Consider the following 21,187-nt stretch of genomic DNA (forward strand, 5'->3'; position numbering starts at 1 on the left):
CCTTTTGAATTGTAACAATATTTTTCTATCTATAAGCGAGTAAAAACACAAGAAATAATGTAGAATATTTAAAATTACATGAATTGGTTTAAAAAAAAAAGTAGATTTTTGAAACTCAATCCAAGCTTATATCTTTACGACAATCTAGTGAACTATATTGAATGGGCTTTTATTTGTATTATAGTGCAGGCTTGGGTCAATAATGTTTGTTTTTCAAAATATCAGCTATCAGTCCCTGATCTAATGAGAACAAATCATTTAAACATGTATAAACTACTAAAATGCTAAGCCGAATACGATCAGGACGTAGATATACAATCTATGGGCTAGATTACACGCATCTCAAACTTCAAAGTAATGTCAGTTATGTCACAAATGTCAGGCATGCATATGTCAAACAAGTGTCTTGGCCTAGCTGTTTTCAGCGAATTTTCTGTTGCGAACATCTAAACTGAATGTAAATTCATAAAATTATTCTTAAAATAGATTTAAGGAATAGTACTGGAGATATATTATTTGTGTGTCCTTCAAGTCCCTACTTGAAGTTGACAATAACGGAGTCCTTCTAAAGTGCGAGAAACCTGAGCAGAGTTTTGTCAACATTGATTATTCGTGCGCCAACCAATACGATAAACATGTCTCTTCGATTGCAAATGGAGAAGCAGAAAGCACAGGAGGAGATGCGACGCCTTATGGCTGAAAGGAAAAAGAAGAACATAAAACCAACAAAGATAGATAACCCTCTTGCTAAATACAACAACACTGGTCAACTGATGTGTATACTCTGTAGCTCGGTAGTACGATCGGAGCATGTCTGGACAGTACACTTAAATAGTAAACAACACAGAGAAAATGTAGAAAAGGCAAAGAAACTGAAAGAATTAACAAACAACTTCACAGTTGGTAAGGTCAGGCACAAAAGTCCACCGAAAGATGCTCCACCTCCAAAGAAGTTGAAAAGTATATTGAAGAATGCAGCTGATGTACCTGTTGTGCCTAAAGAGGTCAAGAATAAAGCTCCACAAGTCATTACATTTCACAATGAAGAAATCAAAAGGGCACCGTTAAGTCCTGCAACTACACCTGCTGTTGAAGGTGACTATCGTTTAACATTTTATCCTGTTAATTATTGATTGTTTATTTCTCACTATTGTTATCAATTAAGACAAAAATGGCTGATGGCATTGTATCCAACAATTGAATAATCACTGCCATGTTTTAATAAAGGTTTTAAAAGGAATTGTTATTCCTGGATTACAGTATTTAAACCTTTTTTTTTTAGAACTACCTGCGACAAGTACAGCTGAAGCGGAAGCAGAACAAGCCCCAGACCAGCCAATACCAGAAGGTTTCTTCGATGACCCCATTTTAGATGCCAAGGTAAGTTTAAAAATAAACAAAATCATTTTAAATCTTTTTAATATACTTCTTTTATATTCAACTGATTAATGCCACCAAATATGATGTTTAGAAATTAGAGGATTTGTGTATAATGTTGCAACTGGTGCAAATATGTCTTTATGAAATGAAATTATTTATTCTGAAAATGATGGAACGATTTCTTGCACCATAATATGGATGTCTTTTGATACCAAGGTATCAATTTCCCAATACAAATTGGAAGAGTTGTTTTATAATAACTGCAATGTATAGATATAAATGCAAATAAAAAACTTGTTCCAATTTAATTACTGCCCAAATAATTCTTCAAAGGATGGATGTATGTAATCAATCATGTCAGAGGCCACCATACTTCTTCCTTTCTCTGCAAAAGCTTTTTTATTGCACAGTCTAATAAGGTGGCAGGCAGCATAACATGATAATGAAGATGCCATTAAACATTTGTCATTGTTCCCAGCTTCAATTTTGTTCTGATTAGCTAAGGTCCAATTGAGGAAGGTGGCTATAGCCCCTGATAACAAATCTCCTTGGCCACCACACCTCCTTCCAGACCCTGTAGGGTTGGATTTCCATTGAGCATCAGCATCACCACTGAATACTTCATCAATTTCTCCTTTCTTTAACACAGTTACATATTTCCCTAATTGTGTCAACCCTGATGGCCCATTTGTTTTGTTGCAAAGCCTATCAAATTCAACCTTGTTTGGTGTCAAAATAACTGGCGACATAAACTCTTTGAGCAAATGCGGTTTCTCAGTTATCAAAAACAAACCATCAGCATCAATGACTAATGGTATCCTTTTTTCTCTTATAACTTCTATCAGTTCAGTTACCACATGAAAAGTTTCCTTTTGCCTACCAAGGCCCGGCCCAATAACTACTGCATGAAGTCTGTCAAACCACTGTGATATCTCTGGAACTGCATTTGGCCAGTCTAACAGTGGATGCACTATTAATTCTGGGCTAAAAGACTTGATAACAGTTGCTGCATTTACTGTGCAGAAAATATGAGTTAAATCAGCTCCTACCTGCAATAAATTAATGGGGTTATTTAATTAACCATATACTTCGAAGGATGCACAACACAAAGCAGAAGATTGTAATCTAACCCTTAGTGCACTTATACCAGCAAAATAGGGCGCGCCGGTATATTCTAATGACCCTCCAACTACTCCAATTCTGCCCGCTTGTCCCTTATAATTACTGTTGTCCAAGGGAGGAATGCATGATTTAATAATCTTCATCTTGCTCTGATCATCCATTTTGCTATTTTGCGAACAACTAACAAACCGAAAGTTAGAATATTTTAACTTGGTCAAAGTTCTTGATAACAACATTGACACTGATGATTATACAAAAAAAATAAACAAACGTCAATTTCGTATGACGTGAGCCACGTTCCTAGTTTGCAAAGACTATAATTTTAGCATCGTCATTAAAAAAAAAAAGAATGTTATTTACCTAACAATTAGTAAGTTAATCTTAAAAATTAGCTGTACCTGCTTCATTGTAAAATTTAGCTATTTCATACTTTCTACAAATTTATTTTTAGGTACGAAATATCGAATACAAAGATCCTATCGAAGAAGAATGGGACAAATTCCAAAAGGAAATAAAAGAAGAGGCAACCGCGTCAGCAGAAATCATTGCTGGCGAGCAGGAAGAAGCTACGGCGGAAAGACAGATCGATGAAATTGATGAACAAATAAGAATTTGGTCAAAGTATGTATTAGACAAATCCGTTAAAATCTGTTTTTTAATGAGCCATGTATGTATATGAATGTTCATTTAACAATTTTGATATTATTTTTTAGGGTGTTGGATCTGGAATTAAAAAAAGATGAAACCAAAAAGAACAAACAAGATATGGAGCAAATGAGTGAAGAAGAAAATGGTGAATCAGAAAACGATGAAGACATTGATGAGTATCTCGATTGGCGAGCAAAAAAATCATATTCTTGAATTAGCTTAATAATAAAGAGTATTTTATAAAGATCACCAGAACTTTCATTTGTTAAAAATCTATAACATTTCTTTTTAGGTACCAAGACCATCCTGATTACTATTAAACCGATGGCTAGGTCTGCCATTTTAAATAAACGACATAATTTTAAGTAAAAATTCAGGTTTAGCTAACGGACAATCCATCATCGTTTATGTGTTGACAGATTTTTACTTATTTAAATGGTTTTTAATCTAATCATGCTGACATACAGTATGATTAGAATTAAAAACCATATACAGGCTTATAGACTATTTTCTCTGTATGTCACAAAAGTACAGTTGTCCTCGAGTCATAATTCCCACAAAAATCAGGATGTTTAACATTTTTGTTAAAAACCTGATATTTTTAACCTGTGCTTACTAATGAGTGACTTGACAGATTTAAAATGACACTTTGAAAACAACAAATAGAACGATATTCCATTCAAAATTCAAAATATCTAAAGTTTCTGTTTATGTCTTAAATTTGTGAGTTTGATTTAGTCATAAATCACAAGAAAGATACGATATCTAAAATGTCGAGTCAAGATACGGAGCAGTACCGTCTATTTCTCGGCAGACTCCAGAGAGAAGAAAATAAACTGGCGGCATTGACCGACATCAAGAATTTATTTGCTTATAAGCCTGCTGGTGAGGTAACTACGGCCATAAGAGATGTAGGCATATCGAAGATATTAAAGTGCGTTAATGTACCAAACACGTACGTAAAATTTCCTTGTTTTACTTGAATTTCTCATCACAAATCAGAGAGTCGACTTTAACAGCATTTAAACCAATTGTTTCGCTGTTATCTCTATTAAATCTTAACATTGACTTACAATATGAACTTTTTTATTTCAGAATGACTGTAGATTTGACATGTGAAGTGCTGAAGATATGCTTTGAAAAGTTTGAACCAGGAGAAGTTATCAAACACTATACCAGCCCTATCATGTATTTGCTTAGACATGATAAAAGTTGTGTAAGGAGACTTGCTATTGATGAGGTAGGTAATATGCACAACAAATATTGATATTTAGTAAAACTAATAAAGTAGAAATCCCAAAAAAATAATATAAATAAGACAAAATCTTACCAATGTATAAGTATATTACTATTAAGTACAAATAATTATTCTGATCTCCATGGTTTTACTATGATACACAATATTTGAGTTGGGTTGTGGAGGTCCTCATATAATATGGCAATTTCTTGATTTTGGTAAGACTGAAACACCTTTTAACATTGTAACAGAACTAGAAAAAAAATAAGCTTAAAATACTTTAAAGCACATGAAAACAGCAAATAAACATTTACAATAAAATTTCAGGTACACAAAGCAATCAGAACGAGTCCCAACATATTACCAGTGGCAGAATACATAGATGTATTTGTAGCCGTGGGCCAGATGGTCACAGACTCTGATGTGGGCGTGGCTAATGCTGCTGTGTTGATTTCATCCAGCCTCCCCAATGAGGCTTATCCAAAAGTGTTGGAGGAAATGCAAATAGCATTAGGATATAATAGCAGCAGCAGTTGTAATCTTTTTGAGGTGAGTCTCATTTGCTGTTATTTCATATTTAGAGTATTTGGAATTAATGTGCTTGTATTATGATTTTCTACATTGATTGACATATAAAATGTGACTTACCCTTTTTATACAAGTTACTTTTTTGAAGCTTAGACAAAGGTCGCATATTTATTAGTATCTTTTGTGAGGATGATTCATATTTAAATTACCAAACAGTTTACTCTTGCGTATTTTTCGGGATTCGGACACAACAGGGGGCTTACTCTTGATTTCAATTCCGATCGGTCGACATTGGAATTGTGACGTTTCGCACTCTTGAGTTCGATGCTAGCGCCACATTGGTTTGAAATTGCGTGTTCATTATGGGGAACTAATTGAAATCGGATTGGGCGCTAAACGGTACTCTTGAGTTTATTTTGACAGCTGCTTATTGCGCCAATATTACGGTGGGATTGATTGTTGATTGTGATTTTTCCAATTACTAAAGAGTAACTTTTAAGAAATTGTTTTGTGTTTTACGTGGTTTTCTTTCGATAAAAGTGTTTAATATGGCACGATTGGCGGTAATGTACAGTGTTTCGTTAAATTTCCATAAAAAACAACTGAAACAAAGACGAGATGAGCGTCGGATGATGCGTTATACGGAGAAAGCGTTTTCGATGAATGAAAACGAGTTTAAAGCCAATTATAGGGTGAGCAAGGATTTGTTTCACGAAATATTCGAAAACATAAAGCCTTTTATGCAATCCCCTAAGAGAAGAAGTGATTTATTACCAAAATATAAGGTAAGTAAATAAGTTCAATTTGATGCATGACCTAGCAATGTTATCATGACATTTGTTTACAAGATCAATAGCTTAATAAGTACTTATTTTTCATAGGTTTTAGTGGCATTGTCCTTTTATGCTACTGGGAGTTACCAAAGGCTAGTTGGAGGCAGTTATGGGACCCTAATGAGTCAGCAATCTACTTCTCGTTCTATTCGAGAGGTAACAGCAGCTCTTAACCATCCCTTAATACAAAGGAAATGGATCAAGTTTCCTCAAACTCGTCGTGAAAGAGATGCTGTAAAACTGAGGTAGGTAATGAGAAATACCCAACTCATTTATTGAACTTAATAATGTTTTATGTTCAATGTGCATTGATTTTACAATAGCAGTAACTATGTAACATGTCTTGTTTCAGATTTTTTGAAAAATTCAGTATACCATCTGTTATAGGATGCATTGATGGCACTCATATAGCCATAATTAGACCATCAGAAAATGAAGAGAGATTTTTTAATCGCAAACATTTTCATTCAAGAAATGTTATGATTGTTAGTCAATATTTTTGGTTATTACTGAATTGTAATTCATTGCTTATGAAATTAGTTAAATATCTTTGTTTTATATATTTTCAGATAGCTGATTCAGACTTAAGAATACTGTCAGTAGACGCTTCATTTGGAGGAGCATCACATGATAGTTTCGTCTGGAATCAGCATCCTGTGAAACAACATTTAATTGAATTAAATAATAATGGGGAAACTGTATTTTTACTAGGCAAGTTATTTAAATAGTTAATCTGAGATTGTAGTTTTGTTGATTGTGAATACATTTTAATTTATTTTACTTTGCAGGTGATTCCGGGTATGCCCAGAGGGAATACATGATGACACCTATTGTAGATGCTCATCAAGGGTCCCCTGAGGAATATTACACCAAGTTACACTGCACTGCACGGAATACCGTAGAACGTACCATTGGTGTCCTCAAAAACCGGTGGCGGTGCTTAATCGGGCATAGGGTTCTACATTATCATCCTGATGTAGCAGCCAAAATAATTAATGCTTGTTGTGTTTTACACAACATGTGTATCAATAGGATTTATTTTGACCAAGATGAGAATACAGCTGAATATGGGAATGATTACCCAACTGTAACTTCTCAAGAATCAACTAGCAGCACAGCTGCTGAACTAAGACAAGGCATCGAAAAGCGAAATGTTTTAGTTCAGCAGTTGTGGGCAAGCAGAAGGTAGCCTAAAACTTTATAAGGTTCTCATCGTACCTTATAAAGGTGAAGTGGTAGAAAGCTAAGTAGGTAGGTTTATAATATATTATTATAGGTGTAAAAGCATTGTTTCAAACTATTTTTGCATGGTAGTATTAAAATAACATAAGATTAAAATATATGCTATACTATATAATATATGCAGCATTAACAATAATTATTTATATTTCCGTAGTGTCCTACTTTTAATAACAATTGATATTTTTTTGCAAAACATTATTAAATAGGTAAAATAAGAACTTTTTAGAATGTAAGACATTATTGTAAATGTTGTTCTTCAAGAAATAAATTATCAATTTCTAAGAAAACAACCATTAATAAAATAAATCTTTTAATTACCTACTATAACCTAATCTATACCTTATACATTTATTTTAGAGACAACAGCTGACAGCGTTTTAGGAAGAACTTTTTGTTTATTTTTTATGAACATTTTGCTTGATTACGAACATTTTAGGAATCTTCATTTAACTAGCATGTTTAACTAGTATTTTTACGATTTAATACATAAAAAAAATCTAAGGGAGGTCTTTGCTGAAAAAAAAAATTGTTAAGATGCCTTTCTTAAGGTTCTGGCATTTTTCTGGCTACGTCTGAAATTGCTGTAGCTATAGATGTTAAAGCCCTTGCAATATTGCCAATTTGTTGTGACAGTTGAACTAATGCTTGGGCTGTTGTCGTTTCGGCTTCAATCCGTCGCTCTTCCATCATGGCAAACCGTTCCATCGTCACTGTATCCTGCCTCTGAGTTAAAGACCGGCGTCGCCGTCGTGGAGGATTGTTACTCAACAGAGGCGTAGTCTGTAGTGGCGTGGTCACAGGTACTGAAATAAATATAAACAAATTGAATCTCCATAAATTTACTCAAGTAGTGTCAAACTGTTGTTACAAAAAACAAGTCCTTATGCCATAGCTCGTAACGTGATAAGTGCCAAAGCACTTTAAATGTTACACACTTAAGTTGGGTTGCGTGACTGACTAAAGGTATTTGGAGTGTATCCTTTGCTTGAATACAAATCACAACTATGCAAAGGTTTATTTTAGTATACTCTTTGAATAGGAAAGAAAAATACAAAATTAGCACTAGAATCATATCGCGTCAAGACTTACTTATGGTTTCTGGTATTATTTCACTATGTGATGTGCCAAGTATAGGGGAAACATGCACCGGTTGCTCGAACTGCATTTCCATGACGTCATGGTGGCTTACCTCTTCTTCAACAACCTGTGGTTCTGTACCAACAGATCTCGGCTGAAATAATAAAATGATATGTTGTTGTTATTTCATAAATAAAATATAATGTATTAAATAAATATCACAGTTGTCTTAAATTTTATAGACATACCAATTCAGGAAATGGATTGACTGCCAAGCTTGAGTTGCCAGTCGCAAACTCTTGTCCACCCATCACTGCCACCAACCTTTTATCTAGAGCAGACAATGTTGGCAAGTTGTCTGCTGTCCCACCACCAGTGCGCCTCATTGAAGATGAGAGTTGTGCGCACTGTTTCTTCAAACCACATTTCTTCTCAGCCCAATACTAAAACATGCATTAATGTTAATGAAATTACTTGCTATTTAATTACTGCCTGATAATAGTGATTCTAATGTCTAATTGATTTTTTAATACTTTAGCCCAGCCTTGACCATCTTTATTAGCACCTCCAATAGAATTCAAGGAGGTTGCCAAGCTTGCCCATTTTCGCTTCGTTTCCAATTTGGCTTGACTGGTCCGAAGCAAGCCTTTGGCTATGCCTGGATTTTGCTCCAGGAATTCCACCAAACATTCTATTTGAGAATACGTTGGTCGATTCGTCATTTTAGCTAAAATTGGAATACTTCTATTAACCATGTATCAGGTAATAATTACAATATTTTACTGATGAATAATTAAAAACGTTTATCTATACAGCAATACAGTAAAATTGTATGTTTACTTACCACTTCTTTAAAACTTTACTTTTATCTATTTAAGTAACTTAACGGACACAAATTATTTTAATAATAAAAGGAACTTAATGCAATTTTAATGTTCCAACTAACTCGCACTCCACTCACAGAACCACATCAAATTAAAATTTGGTAACTTTACGCGCCACTTGACATTTTTTAAACAGTGTAGGCAACGATTCTTCCGCATACAGCCAAAGCCGTGGTTGATTTAATAATTTTAATTTTTTTTACTCCCAATGTATTGGAAACATTAAAATTATTTAAATTAACAATTATTTATATCACATATTATAAATCAGTTTTGTTATTAAAAAGATATAGCATTTTAAAGACCTATTACCGGTTAATCGTCAAGACTTGAACAACACTCGAGCAGCCCGTAACGTAGCTAACTTCACTTCTAACAAAACAATCTCGGGGCAATCCCGATTTCAATCCAATGCTGACAATATTGTATTCAAGAGTACCGGATCACGTGACTGCAAAATTGACATTGGAATCGCATTGGTTTTGGATTGGAATTAAAATTAGCTTGAAGAGTAAGCTTAATAAAGAAATGAGGCATACTGGAAATTGCGATGCCTATTTGGTACAACCACTATGGCCCAGAGAAAATGATCATTTAACAGAAATACACAGACAGCAAATTTTTATTTTACCTTCATACTTTTTCTTTTAGGTTGTAGTCAACATATCATCAAGATCCTACGACCTATTTAAACTGTGCGTTGATATGAAATATATTGACGCTATGATAACAGAGCTACAGACAGATGATGTGTTATATCAAGTGAACATTCTAGAACTCTTGTCAAGACTGGTTATACAACCTCATGGCATTACCTACCTTGTGAAGAATGGAGCTTTGACGAAAATATCAGCTTATGTAGCCGAGTTACGGAGTAATCCTTTACGGGGTTTGCTGATTCCAGGTATGTAGAAATACGTCAAAAAAGTTTAACTGAGGCGGCAAATTGGTATTTAAGTTGTGATGCCATAATGAAGATGCTAGCTTAAGACTCCTGTTTAACGTTTTTAGCTGTTGTACATGAAAGACTAGATTTTAGTAAGCAGAGTGGTACAATAAGTCATCACGTCCATCCCACAGTGCGTGACGTGTCGCGGGTTTGATCCCCGCATAAGACTAGCACTAGTGTGATCCTTAAACGTTTGTTCCGAGTCTAGGTGTCTTTTTTTTAATGAAGATTGATATTTGCCGCATAGCATAAAGTTTCATACAAATTACGTATGACAACATTCTACCTACATAATATATTATTTCCAGGTTACATGAAGTTCTTTGGAAGTGTTGCTCACAACTACCCTAAGGAAATATTCCAGAAGCATGCAGTCTTGTTTGATATCGTCTTTGAAGCAATTGAGTCTGGGGATCAAGCCGTTATGCCAGTCGCCTTGGATACGTTAGGGTTTGTTGGGGAAACAGTGGAGGGAAAGTTGTGCTTGGCTGCTTTAGGTATGTATTTTAAAGGTTTAAATGCTTTTTTTATTGCGAGGTTGCTGTCGTAACTTCGCAGATGGAACTAATGCAAATTATACACGTGCTTTATTATCCGACTACCCTACAACTTTTTTACTTGTTGTTTGATAGTTTCACATTGAATATCGACACACAAAATTAGTTCTAAAATACCTCTTTATAGTCATACTTGGCCCAGACATTTACTAACGTAAGGCCTACTAACATAATAAATGCGAAAGTTGGAAATTATGCGTGGATGCCGTGGATGTTTATTATTCCTTCGCGAATTTGGACGATATAGTTTTATGTTCCCGTAGGATCATTTCGATTAGGAGCGGGCGTAGCCGCTGGCAATAGCTAGCAAATCATAAATTAGTAAACTTAATGTGTAATGTTTTGAATTTTTTATTGTGCACAGGGGGCAGATATGCGAAAACTGTTGAAAATGTGTCGCTCCTCATCAAGAACAGTAACTCTGAGACAAAGATTCGAGCTCTAAACTGTTTAGCGGGACTTATAAGTATTGACAAAGACCCTACGGTGACGGCAAGTAAGCCGGTCGATCATAGAGTCACTCTTATGACCCGTGAATGGTTCAGGACATTGGATGCTAAGCCCATGGAAACTTTATTCGAGATCTGCAAGAATCCTTTCCCTGATATGAGACAAGCTGCGTTTGTGTTGTTGGATGCCGTGTGTCAACATCAATGGGGAGAGGAGTTGGTTGCCAGAGCTGCAGGTAATTTAAAAAACTTATGAATGGAATATTATTATTTTTCAGTTATAATATTAATTTTGTTCAATCGATTATTTTATTAGCTATGCTAAAGTTTGAGTATCGTTAAGTGCTTTTATGTAGGTAAGTTTCCGATACTTAAGTATAAGAAACGGGCGCAAAATAAAAGCAAATGAATTTTGTTACAATTTATTTACGCGACTTATTACTAGAGACAAATTCAGCTCAGTTTGACGCTAAATACTTATTTACCAATGTATAATATAACAAACTTTATCACTAAACAAAAACAGTCCATACGAAAAACTGACAAAATAAGACAGTCAATAAATAAAGGGAACAAATGCACTTTGTCACACAAATATCACCTTGATGTAAACAGAAACATTTTTTTTTTAATAATGGGGCTATATGGGTTGCGTAATAGACGATCTGCATTTGATCCAAATGTTGAGATTTGCTCGAATATTATGATAGTATAATAAAAGTTGAAATATGGTAGAACTACAGCTGTAAGTGCATGCAACTTATAAATAATGGCATTAAAAAATATTTGGGTTGTCACTTAGTACTTGTTGACTTTTTGGAGCAAAGAGTTAAGGGCACTAGGCTTGTATTTGCAACAAACTAAAATGGCAGCCAATGACATTTTCTGAAATTTCTTGCTGTACAAATAAATTTCCTATTTTACTATTGGCCAATTCTACGGAGAAGTTGTTAATACTGGCAGAACTCCATACAATACCTGAAAAAATACATTTGATATTAACAGTCATACAAACGTAATTGTGAATCATTAACTCGACACATTAATGATGTGTTTTACAATGTTACTTTGTGAAATATAATATGCTTTTGGCAGCCGCAAAGGTATTTTTTTGCTAGACGTTAGGTACTAACGTGCGTAGAAGCACACACACATCGCTACTTTTTAGAGCTAAAAAACATAATTATCAGACACAATTTTTCTACAACGAAAATATAATAACTCATGTTCAAGAATAACCAATAATTTTGGTGGCTAGCGATTCATTTTTATTGGTGGCTCTTAATTTTCAGACATAGGTCTTTGATAACCTAATTTACTATGTATTTAATGATGGCAGAGTACTGTGGAGTCCACACCTAGTGCTTAGTTAGGAAACGGGCGGGTGATACAGGGTGCTGTCTGTACGTTTTTGTGACGTTTAAAAGATATCAGATATTTAGTTCTTCACTTTTTTTTAATTCCAGGTTTCGTCGAGTTTCTATTGGATCGGTCAATCGTTTACACGAAAGAAACAAATGAATCTAAGTACGACATAATCAAGAGGCTGGCAAATTCACCGGCATTCCAACCAGACATTATAATGAGGCTGCAGACTTATGTCGAACAGGGACCATTCTATTCTGAGAGTCAGCTAGAAGTGGCTATGGAAGACGGAGAATAATCCCTTGTACCTACAACATGACACACTATCCCTAATTAAAAGGCTGATAACTTAAAACAGTAAAATCTGATAATTATTATTGAAATTTCAGCCTTGAAAAGGTTTTGACAGGTTTTGTCTACTTATTTGAGTATGGGACACTCATTTGTGAGTACAATGTAAATATCAGTCCCATACAGTGTCGCGATAAGTTTCGCTATGTATGTAAACATAGGTTAAGAATGCTGTTTGTTGAACATATTTCTTGTTAAATTCAAAGATTCTGTTACAAATAAAATGTACCTTTATTAATTTGATATAAAAATGTAGTTTAATTCCGCCTTCTTTTGGGTTTGACCTCTTCAGTCATTGCAGCTTGTCGTTTTGAAGTTCTTGTGGGTTTAGCTTTAGGTTTTGAGGCACTGTATTTAGCTGCTAAGCCATCTATGAAAAAGTCCATGTGGCGAGCTCTACTTTGTTGGTTTTGGGAAATCAGCTTTGCTAATGAATTTTCTTGTTTTTCTGCAAATCAGACATTGAAGATTAGTTACAAAAAAAAAATCTTTTTTAATTACATCAACTAAAAGATTTCATGAGGCGCGTTGCAGTTATTTGAATTTCAGGCAGGTCCATAATTGTTTAGGTGAAAGGTTTCCTTGTCACTCTAGTTTCAATGATCACCAGTTGGATCCAAAACAATAAAACCTTGATGGAATTCAACTAACGAAAAAAATCTCATCACAAGTATTTCATTGTACACATACATGCTTACTAATAAGATGACATAAAATTTAATTGTCTCATATAGTTTCTTACCTTCCTGAGCCTGGAATATTTCATCAGCTTCTTTTGCCTCACGCTTTTCTTTGGCGATGCGTCTTTTACGTTTTGCTTCTGGTTCATGAGTATAGACTTTATATGAGGGTATTTCTCCATTTTTTATCATTTCCTGTAAAGAGCAAAGGAGCTTATTTATACTGCTACTGGAAGTATATTTTTCTAAACAGGTGCATAGCAGAATGCACTGTTTTAGGTGTTTTGGTCTAGAATTGAATCATTATAACTGAACTGAACCAATGTAAACTCTTCAAAAACACAATTTTCTTTCACAAAAACAGGAATTATTTCTTGTTAATTATATAAAAGTTCTCACGTCTAGTATTTCCCTGAATCTTGGCTCATGTTCACTCCTTGCGAACTGCACATGATCAGTAATGTAGCCCATGTCACCCTTCCCATTCAAGTAGGCCTGCTTCAGATCTGCCCGTTCTGTGTCAGAACCTGAAATGAATATTGATTTCAATACCTCAGCGCTCTCCAACAGGAATTTAACGAAATTTTTACTAGCCATTTAACTATTATTAGAGACAATTTTGACCAGGTTTTTAAAGTGTAAATGCCTTCATAATACACAAAAATAAATTTAAAATATTACATTACTTCAAAATTTTCAAATTTTTGATTTATTCTATTTGAACCTTTCATATTTGACTTGTCTTGTCAGATGAGACATTTTGTTGAAAGAACTCAAAATTAAACTGAACTAAAAACTCACCTTGGTATTCTTTTTCATAAGCCCTAATATCATCATCAGTGATTTTTTTGAACAGCATTCTCCAATAGGTGGTCCAATCCCTATCAATGATAATCTCGCAATCATCATCATCGACAATCCCGGACTCATCATAAAGGGCTCTCTTGTTAGTGTTGGACAGGATGGCATGAATACCACCAAGGACTTTAAATTTCTCTGTTGCCTCAAGTTTTTCCCCCTCATCTACTCTGTCTGGATGCACCTTCAAAGACATTTTGTGATATGCCTTTTTTACTGTAATGGTGTAAAATTATATGCATATGTTAGCAAATGAAGTAGCTAATGACATTTAAATAAACAAACAGGAATAAGAGGGATGCAATAGGCACGAAACAGGGAAAAGGCATAAAAAAGGGAGGCTTAAGCCCATGCAGTCAATTTTATATGACTGATGATGATACGGATTGATTCAGGAGAGTAAATAATACACTTGGTAGTGCTAAAATGTTCATTTACATTACTATGTATTTATACATTTCAGAGTTTTCCAGCAGATAGGTTAGGCCCTATAATTGTCTATTTACCTGCATCATAAGTAATCCATAAAGGTGAATACCCTTATTCCCATTAAATTATGGTAATTAGTACCCAGGGTACAATATAGTAACATAGTTTAAAATTACATCTATACCATATGCCATGTTCTTTGTTCAGTATATTAATAGTTATCATAAAGAAACTTAATATAGTTATGAACTACATTGAATATTACTGCGAATTTCAACATTTGTTGTTAAAATGTTACATTTAAAGACCGAAATTCGGCATCAACATTACTGTTTTATTGTTAAGATCGTTAATGAAAGAAACCATGTCAAAAACGAATGGAACTGTATAATTCATCTCTTTAGAGCCAATTAACATTTTTCCTTGCTTTTTTTTAAGTTTTTATTATGGTTTTGAGTAGATGTTTACCGGTAAAACACTAGCCCAATCATTTTTTTTTTGTATCATCTTACCTTCTTTGTCTGTAGCTTTTGATGAAATCCCAAGGATTTCATACAGATTTTTGGTCTCGAAATACTTTTCACACATTTCTAAGAGCCCCATTTTTATGGTTTGTGTTTAAAAGGATATTTAGTTTTAAATAACACAACAACAAAAATCTACACAAACGCGCCAAACTAACCGTCAAAGCAAGTTCAGTTCAAAGCTGTCAAATACACTTTATCGAATTTTGACGTTTCTAGAGGTGTTATTTGTTCGTACTCTCAGTTGAGAAAGATACAAGGTGATGCGATGTTGCCATTGAGGACTTGTAAATTTTATTTAGTCGATTTTCACTATTAGGAATACAGTAAAACATTACTGTTCATCACTAATTTTATTTTATTAAAAAGAAACACTCGAGATAACTGTTTCCACGAAGATAGCATAAAATTATCATATGTTGTACAAATTGTTGGTCCAGTAAATAAATAACCAATCTAAGTAGCTGCATAGATACTTAGCTACCAACCTCTGAATGTGTAATGCCTTTTTGATTTCTTTTGTTTAACCTGAAATCCATCAAATCGAATATTTTTGTCAGCTTTTCTGAATTGTACATTTATATCTGAATTTGGTTCACACAGCTTTAATAATTACCAGCATAACTTTGTATATCAATGTACTGTGTAAAATGAATTCGACAAAACTAGGTTCGGGTGATAATAGGAATGCTCTTACACTACTTGAAGAAAATGTGAAATTGAATGAAGCTGACGAAGATAAAACATTGAGACAAGAGCATCATGATGAAGGAGGTACAAGGGGCCAAAGTGAATTAACTGCACAGATGATTGAAGATAACGAGGCCAAGATGAAGGAGAGGATAGCCCAGTGCAAAAATATCATTGAGTCTTTAAAGATTGAGTTAAACGAAGAAAAAGCTAAATTGGAAAGACAAAATAAAGCTGCTCAGCGTCTAACTGAGAGCCCTTCTAAATGTACGACTAGTTTTCGTTGTGTTTCCTCATCTAATATGCTAGCTACCGACCTAGACTATACTACTAATTCCTACAGCGAATGCGTCGACAGCAAACTAAATTGTGATGAAAATTTAATGGAATATGAAAAACAATTAAAGAAGTATCAGAATACCCTGAATTTGGCTCAGATAGAGAAAAAGAACGCTATACGAAAGCAGATGCTGGCTAAGGCATATCGACTGAAACTTTTAGAAGTTGAGAACCAATGTAACATCGAACTGCTGAGGGTAAAGCAAAGCTTACAGTGTTTGGAGCCTCTACAGATGATAGCTAGCAAGTGGAAAACTAACACAGAAGAAATGTATGACGTTAATAATTATGAATTGATTCCCAGATATCCAGAATTATACGCGAATTCTAGTAGCGACATTAATAGTGAAATAGATATGAAAACTGCCATAGAACGGAACGAAGACAAAGCGGAAGATGCGTCTGTAATGTCAGATTAGGAGAGGCACAGAGATAAAATTTAATACAAAAGACATTTTGTAATTGTTTTTTTCTTTCAGCAGGTATGTATTATATCTTGAATTAAATTACGACTTGTTACAATATTATTCGATATTTCGTTTATTTCCAATTTTATAATTTACGAAAATTTTTGTTCAGCTTAAATGTCTGAAAAATATTTTAAATAAATATTTTGCGAATACTTTTGCACTTTTTCTACTCCTAAAACATCTTGAAACAATAATCTACCTTATAACTTCGAAATTCGCACATCAGTAATCAATTCAATTACCAAAAACGGGTGTGAAAATCTGATTTCAATAAATCAAAAGCGAGAGGACCTCCGCAGTGGACCACACACATCGGGGCACGCGCTTCAAATGCTGCTGTCTTTTTATTCTCGCCGCTCGGGCCCGATCGTGTTCGTTCGGCGCTCGTCGGCACCCGGTAGGCAGGCCGCGTACATCACACACGTCTGCCTGCGCCCGCGCCCGTTCACTTAGGAACTTGAACTTTATTTTAATAAGATTCCAATTTGTCAATTAGAGGGCATCGTATGAACCAAACAGGTTTGACTCCTTTACACCTTGTATCTTTATGAGTTTCATTTAAAAAGTGCTTTAGAATACCTAACGTGTTGACGTCGATGAAATTCTATTTAATACGGATTACTATAGTTACATGGAGCTTATTGTCTTATTTGTATCCGCTGACTCAATTGGAAGCGAAGTCTTACAAGTGAAATTGCGCAAGCTTTCTGAAAGTTCTCATATAAGACCAGTATTTTTTTTTTCAATGCTGTGGTGAATCTTTTCTTGTATTCATGGGCCTAGCCTGTTCTAAAAATTACCACCTTGAGTAGTTCCCTTCTACTCTGAAATTACTTGGTACTACAGTTTTTTTAAGTAGGTAGACTAGGTAGCATGAAAATGATTTTTACCTAATTCCACATAAAGCGCACAAAACTACCATAAAAAAATCCAAATTGGTTAAATTTCCATATTTGAGTAAGTCCAGCATTAAAAAAACATTCAAGATTAACAAGAATTCATTCAATTCACGTTTTCACTGTGGATAAACATGATTTTTCCCGATTACGTACCTGATGTTCAAAACTAACCGTTAAATCAATAAAATGTGTTAAAAAAGTAAAATACACGCGGCCGGTAGCTACGCGCCGATGCGAAAGCATGCAAAGTATTTTGGCCGAGCAAGTTTCGATTCTGCATCTCTGCAACCTTTAAACTTGATGTTTTTTTTTTACTTCGGAGTCTGGAATTTAAGCGAATCAGTCGTCTCTGGAGAGATATCTCAAATATTTTAATCCATCTCTGATTAATTGGTAATGTTGAGTAAATAAAAAGGGTTTTTAAGTGCAAACGTAAGTATTAGTCATTAGGTATCCTTTTAATATTCAGTGGTTGTGTCAGGAAGGTTTGTTTGTCGCGAGTGGAGTGGGGTGATGTGTCACTCGCGTCGCGCGTCGCCATCGCGCCACCGTCTATGTGTTCTCGAGAGTTTTATGGAAGAGTAAACAGTTTAAAACACTACACGCCGGGTGTATTGGTCCAGCACTCTCCTCCATTAGCCTCGGCCGACACCTCGACTCGCCGCTCCTTTGACGACGATGATGTTTGCTCACAAGCGCAGGGAGCGAGGTGCGCTCGCGACACTCGGCTCCCACTTGGTACAGTTTGCTTTGGCTCCGCGAGAGAGCCCGGTAATCGGCTTGTCGATCTTGTTTTGTTATGTATGTGTACGTATGTTTCCGTAACAACTACCTCAGCTTTACACTCATCTAGCTGTTGTTTTATGTTTTTCAATGTGGGAATAGACTTTTATAGAGCTAATTCGTTGACAAATTTAGTATTGTTAAAAGTAGCCAAACAACCTTATTAGTACTTACTACGACAATTGTTTCCACGCCGTTGGGATCTATTACAACTCATAAATGTTAAAATTTAAACATGAAAAGGACACGGTGCATTTTATGATAAAAGTTTGATACAAAAAAGTACTTTTCTATCATTATTTACTATTATTAATATTACTTAGGGCTTATATTAAATTTAACCAACCAAATTCCTTCCATTGTTAAAAGTAGAGCTTCTCTGCCTTGAAAAGCAAAATGGCGTCAGCATGATGCATTGAGTACCTGCCGAGATGAGATCATACACCAATCATATCTCGTTAGTCGAAAGCTTTAAAACACTGTTTGCACTGCGATAGCACATCCTGCAAAGTTTTACACCCTTGTCAACTGGCAGAATGGTGGAGTATTTGTAAAACGAATTTAGAACGGAAAAGTTATATGAAAAAGTGTGAAGTGTTTCGTTTAAACATTCTTGTCTCGCAAATCCGTTTTGTTATGAATGGGCGGCCAGTCGGCGCTACAAATGCTACAATAACATCCCTCAGTATATTGCGTTATTTAATTGTGTGAATAGAGCAGCAATAGAATTGCGCCGGGAAGTCTATCCGCTATCTGTCCTGGCGCCACGGTAAAGGCGTTATCACACTTGTTTGCTTCAAACAGCTTTCTTAATAAACTAGATAGTTATATTTTTCATATTGTTAAGCTTAGTAATGGAGATAAGTCGCTTTCTCGGTGGGAAACTCTTAATTTAATTTTAACAGAAACTATGACTTGAAAGTGCTTGAAACTAGTGCTTCAATAAGAGTGGATTTTAATTTTATTTATAAAAAAAATGGTTTTGTTTTTAAGCATGTAATACCTACCTACAAACCAAACCGCTACAAAAACAATCAAAGAAAAAGATCATTATTACTAGAATTTTCAGACACCATGAGAACCAATTTAAAAGTAATCCCATATCCACAAATATTTGAACATTAGCGTGGGAATCTCGCAAAAATCTATTGTATTACGAATGCAAATATGTGATATAAACTACAGGTAAGTACCGCCTAACGACTTATCGTGAACAGGAACAACTAATCTCGCAAAAACAAAAGACTAAAGGGTTGCCCGCACATTATTAGTTTTACACACTTTAATTGTTGCAGGTTTGTGACGTCATTGGTCTGTATGGCAAAGGAAATGAGTTATAGAGTTATCGTTATCAGATTTGCGATTAGCTTTGTGGGTTAGGCGAGAGCACGTTGCGTTCGCACCCTTTTGTTTGCGGTTCTACGTTTCTGGGTAAGATAAGAAAGTGTGAAGGTCTTGCCAGTCCCGTTGGAACTTGTAAGTTTTTATGCGTTGCTTGATGTGCTAAATATTTTTAGATTTGTTGTGGACTGTTTTGATCTAGTTTTTCAAAGAATAAATCTGGAATCATAAGTCTAAGTAGCTTTGTATACTTTTTTCAAAAGAGTTTATTTTTGGAAAGATTTTGGTGTAGTCTACTCCCCTCTTTTACTATATTCAACCTTAGCTAAAATTTATTAAACTTAGGTTAAATTGCAAAGCCAAGTTATTCAATGATGAAAAAAAGTCGATCAATTATTAAAATAAGATGATTATAATGATGTTTTTTTAATTAGTTCGCGAAAATGGCCAGTCTATTAATTAGATTCCTTCGTAAAATCAAAAGCTCTTCGTGCAAATTCATTTTATCAAATTAGTTATTAGTAGGTACCAAACTTGATCTTTAGTAAAAATATTTTCCTTATAGAGATGAAGGCAAATAGGCGGGGTTTGCAGAAAACAAGTACTTACGTATGACTTACGACACGATTATGCTGATTATGCATCTTATTACGTAAATGTGGCCCTCGCATACAAATTGTCCCAAATTGTCCATCTTTAAGGAATCCCTGTTTGCATCGTCTTTATAATAATGTTAATTTTGGCTTTTGTTTCACTGAGTATTATTATCACTGAAACATTCTCCCTCATTTTGGCAATGCCTTCACCGAAATCTCATGAACACTTTTTTTCTATAATATAAATGAAGATTATTTTGGGTCCTTTAAAAAGAGAAATAAGTCTCCTTCGTCTTTCGAATAACAATAACGTTAATGCACTACATAGAGACAAGCGATTAAACAGATTTTCACGGATGCTGAAACAATTCATGATTCGGATGAACTTAAGAATTTATGTTCCTGAAGAAACTGAATTTAAATTGTGAATGGAAATGCACTGACTTAAGCGTAAATAACTGTGAATATAGCGTAATGCAACCTTTATTGTATGAATACAAATAAGGATCATACTGAAGTCTTTAAACATGAGAGAAAAAGTCCTTTTCCATAAGACGAAGATTTGCTGGTTTTTTCAACAGACGTTATGTTAACCTAACGGACTGAGGATTTCGAATTAGTCAAAATTTTATTTAGAATGTTATGAGTTCGACTCAAGATGGAGTCCGAAACTAGTCGGCTGAATAATGTGTGTGTTAATTAGGAGAAGCGAGAATTATTACGTGGTCAAGTATTGTTTTCCGCTAACGTCTCCGCCTCAAGCCCCAATAATTATTTGAGTTTTCCACGGTGAGTATTTTACTAAAGATGCTTCCTGCTGCTTGTTATCTTGGAATTGTCCCTTCTTCTTTGTTTTTTCTGTCTGCGGCTATCCCTCATTTGAATGCGATCAGGCCTCTTTCGGAAGAACCGTGGTGTAAATACTGGACTGTTATTATGTAATCAATTGAGTGCTA

At 34.8% G+C, this 21,187-nt stretch overlaps 7 protein-coding genes across 9 annotated transcripts; 4 read left to right on the top strand and 3 right to left on the bottom strand.

Moving 5' to 3' along the window:
* Positions 1-361: 361 nt before the first annotated feature.
* LOC113500668 (zinc finger protein 830) lies at positions 362-3,399 on the top strand. The gene is made up of 4 exons (XM_026881531.1): positions 362-1,095; positions 1,283-1,380; positions 2,954-3,123; positions 3,216-3,399. Exons 1-4 carry the CDS (start codon positions 636-638, stop codon positions 3,361-3,363), a joined length of 876 nt encoding a protein of 291 aa, XP_026737332.1. The 5' UTR covers positions 362-635; the 3' UTR covers positions 3,364-3,399.
* Positions 1,403-2,792, bottom strand: LOC113500667 (ATP-dependent (S)-NAD(P)H-hydrate dehydratase). Its single transcript, XM_026881530.1, has 2 exons — positions 2,511-2,792; positions 1,403-2,429 (listed from the first exon to the last, which is right to left on the bottom strand). Exons 1-2 carry the CDS (start codon positions 2,736-2,738, stop codon positions 1,689-1,691), a joined length of 969 nt encoding a protein of 322 aa, XP_026737331.1. The 5' UTR covers positions 2,739-2,792; the 3' UTR covers positions 1,403-1,688.
* Positions 3,400-3,771: 372 nt separating the features above from the next.
* LOC113500662 (26S proteasome non-ATPase regulatory subunit 5) lies at positions 3,772-12,873 on the top strand. Its single transcript, XM_026881525.1, has 7 exons — positions 3,772-4,105; positions 4,246-4,390; positions 4,715-4,936; positions 9,603-9,855; positions 10,209-10,397; positions 10,822-11,142; positions 12,373-12,873. Exons 1-7 carry the CDS (start codon positions 3,921-3,923, stop codon positions 12,567-12,569), a joined length of 1,512 nt encoding a protein of 503 aa, XP_026737326.1. The 5' UTR covers positions 3,772-3,920; the 3' UTR covers positions 12,570-12,873.
* Positions 4,943-7,078, top strand: LOC113500664 (putative nuclease HARBI1). Of its 2 annotated transcripts, XM_026881528.1 has the most exons (5): positions 4,943-5,700; positions 5,797-5,993; positions 6,101-6,233; positions 6,318-6,459; positions 6,537-7,078. In XM_026881528.1, the coding sequence occupies exons 1-5, from the start codon at positions 5,464-5,466 to the stop codon at positions 6,935-6,937; spliced, it is 1,110 nt and encodes a 369-aa protein (XP_026737329.1). In that variant the 5' UTR covers positions 4,943-5,463; the 3' UTR covers positions 6,938-7,078. The 2 variants fall into 2 exon arrangements, with proteins under 2 accessions (XP_026737329.1, XP_026737328.1); XM_026881527.1 differs by having other exon boundaries at positions 6,101-6,459.
* LOC113500669 lies at positions 7,286-9,462 on the bottom strand. Of its 2 annotated transcripts, XM_026881533.1 has the most exons (5): positions 8,912-9,462; positions 8,601-8,794; positions 8,316-8,510; positions 8,080-8,221; positions 7,286-7,793 (listed from the first exon to the last, which is right to left on the bottom strand). In XM_026881533.1, exons 2-5 carry the CDS (start codon positions 8,787-8,789, stop codon positions 7,534-7,536), a joined length of 786 nt encoding a protein of 261 aa, XP_026737334.1. In that variant the 5' UTR covers positions 8,790-8,794; positions 8,912-9,462; the 3' UTR covers positions 7,286-7,533. The 2 variants fall into 2 exon arrangements, with proteins under 2 accessions (XP_026737334.1, XP_026737333.1); XM_026881532.1 differs by lacking the exon at positions 8,912-9,462 and having other exon boundaries at positions 8,601-8,888.
* Positions 11,313-15,309, bottom strand: LOC113500670 (dnaJ homolog subfamily C member 9). The gene is made up of 6 exons (XM_026881534.1): positions 15,102-15,309; positions 14,104-14,376; positions 13,702-13,829; positions 13,365-13,497; positions 12,852-13,070; positions 11,313-11,884 (listed from the first exon to the last, which is right to left on the bottom strand). The coding sequence occupies exons 1-5, from the start codon at positions 15,190-15,192 to the stop codon at positions 12,880-12,882; spliced, it is 816 nt and encodes a 271-aa protein (XP_026737335.1). The 5' UTR covers positions 15,193-15,309; the 3' UTR covers positions 11,313-11,884; positions 12,852-12,879.
* Positions 15,310-15,593: 284 nt separating this feature from the next.
* Positions 15,594-16,666, top strand: LOC113500671. The gene has a single exon (XM_026881535.1). The coding sequence runs from the start codon at positions 15,764-15,766 to the stop codon at positions 16,559-16,561; it is 798 nt and encodes a 265-aa protein (XP_026737336.1). The 5' UTR covers positions 15,594-15,763; the 3' UTR covers positions 16,562-16,666.
* Positions 16,667-21,187: the final 4,521 nt, after the last annotated feature.

Source organism: Trichoplusia ni, chromosome 14, assembly GCF_003590095.1.
Source record: "Trichoplusia ni isolate ovarian cell line Hi5 chromosome 14, tn1, whole genome shotgun sequence".
NCBI lineage: Eukaryota > Metazoa > Arthropoda > Insecta > Lepidoptera > Noctuidae > Trichoplusia > Trichoplusia ni.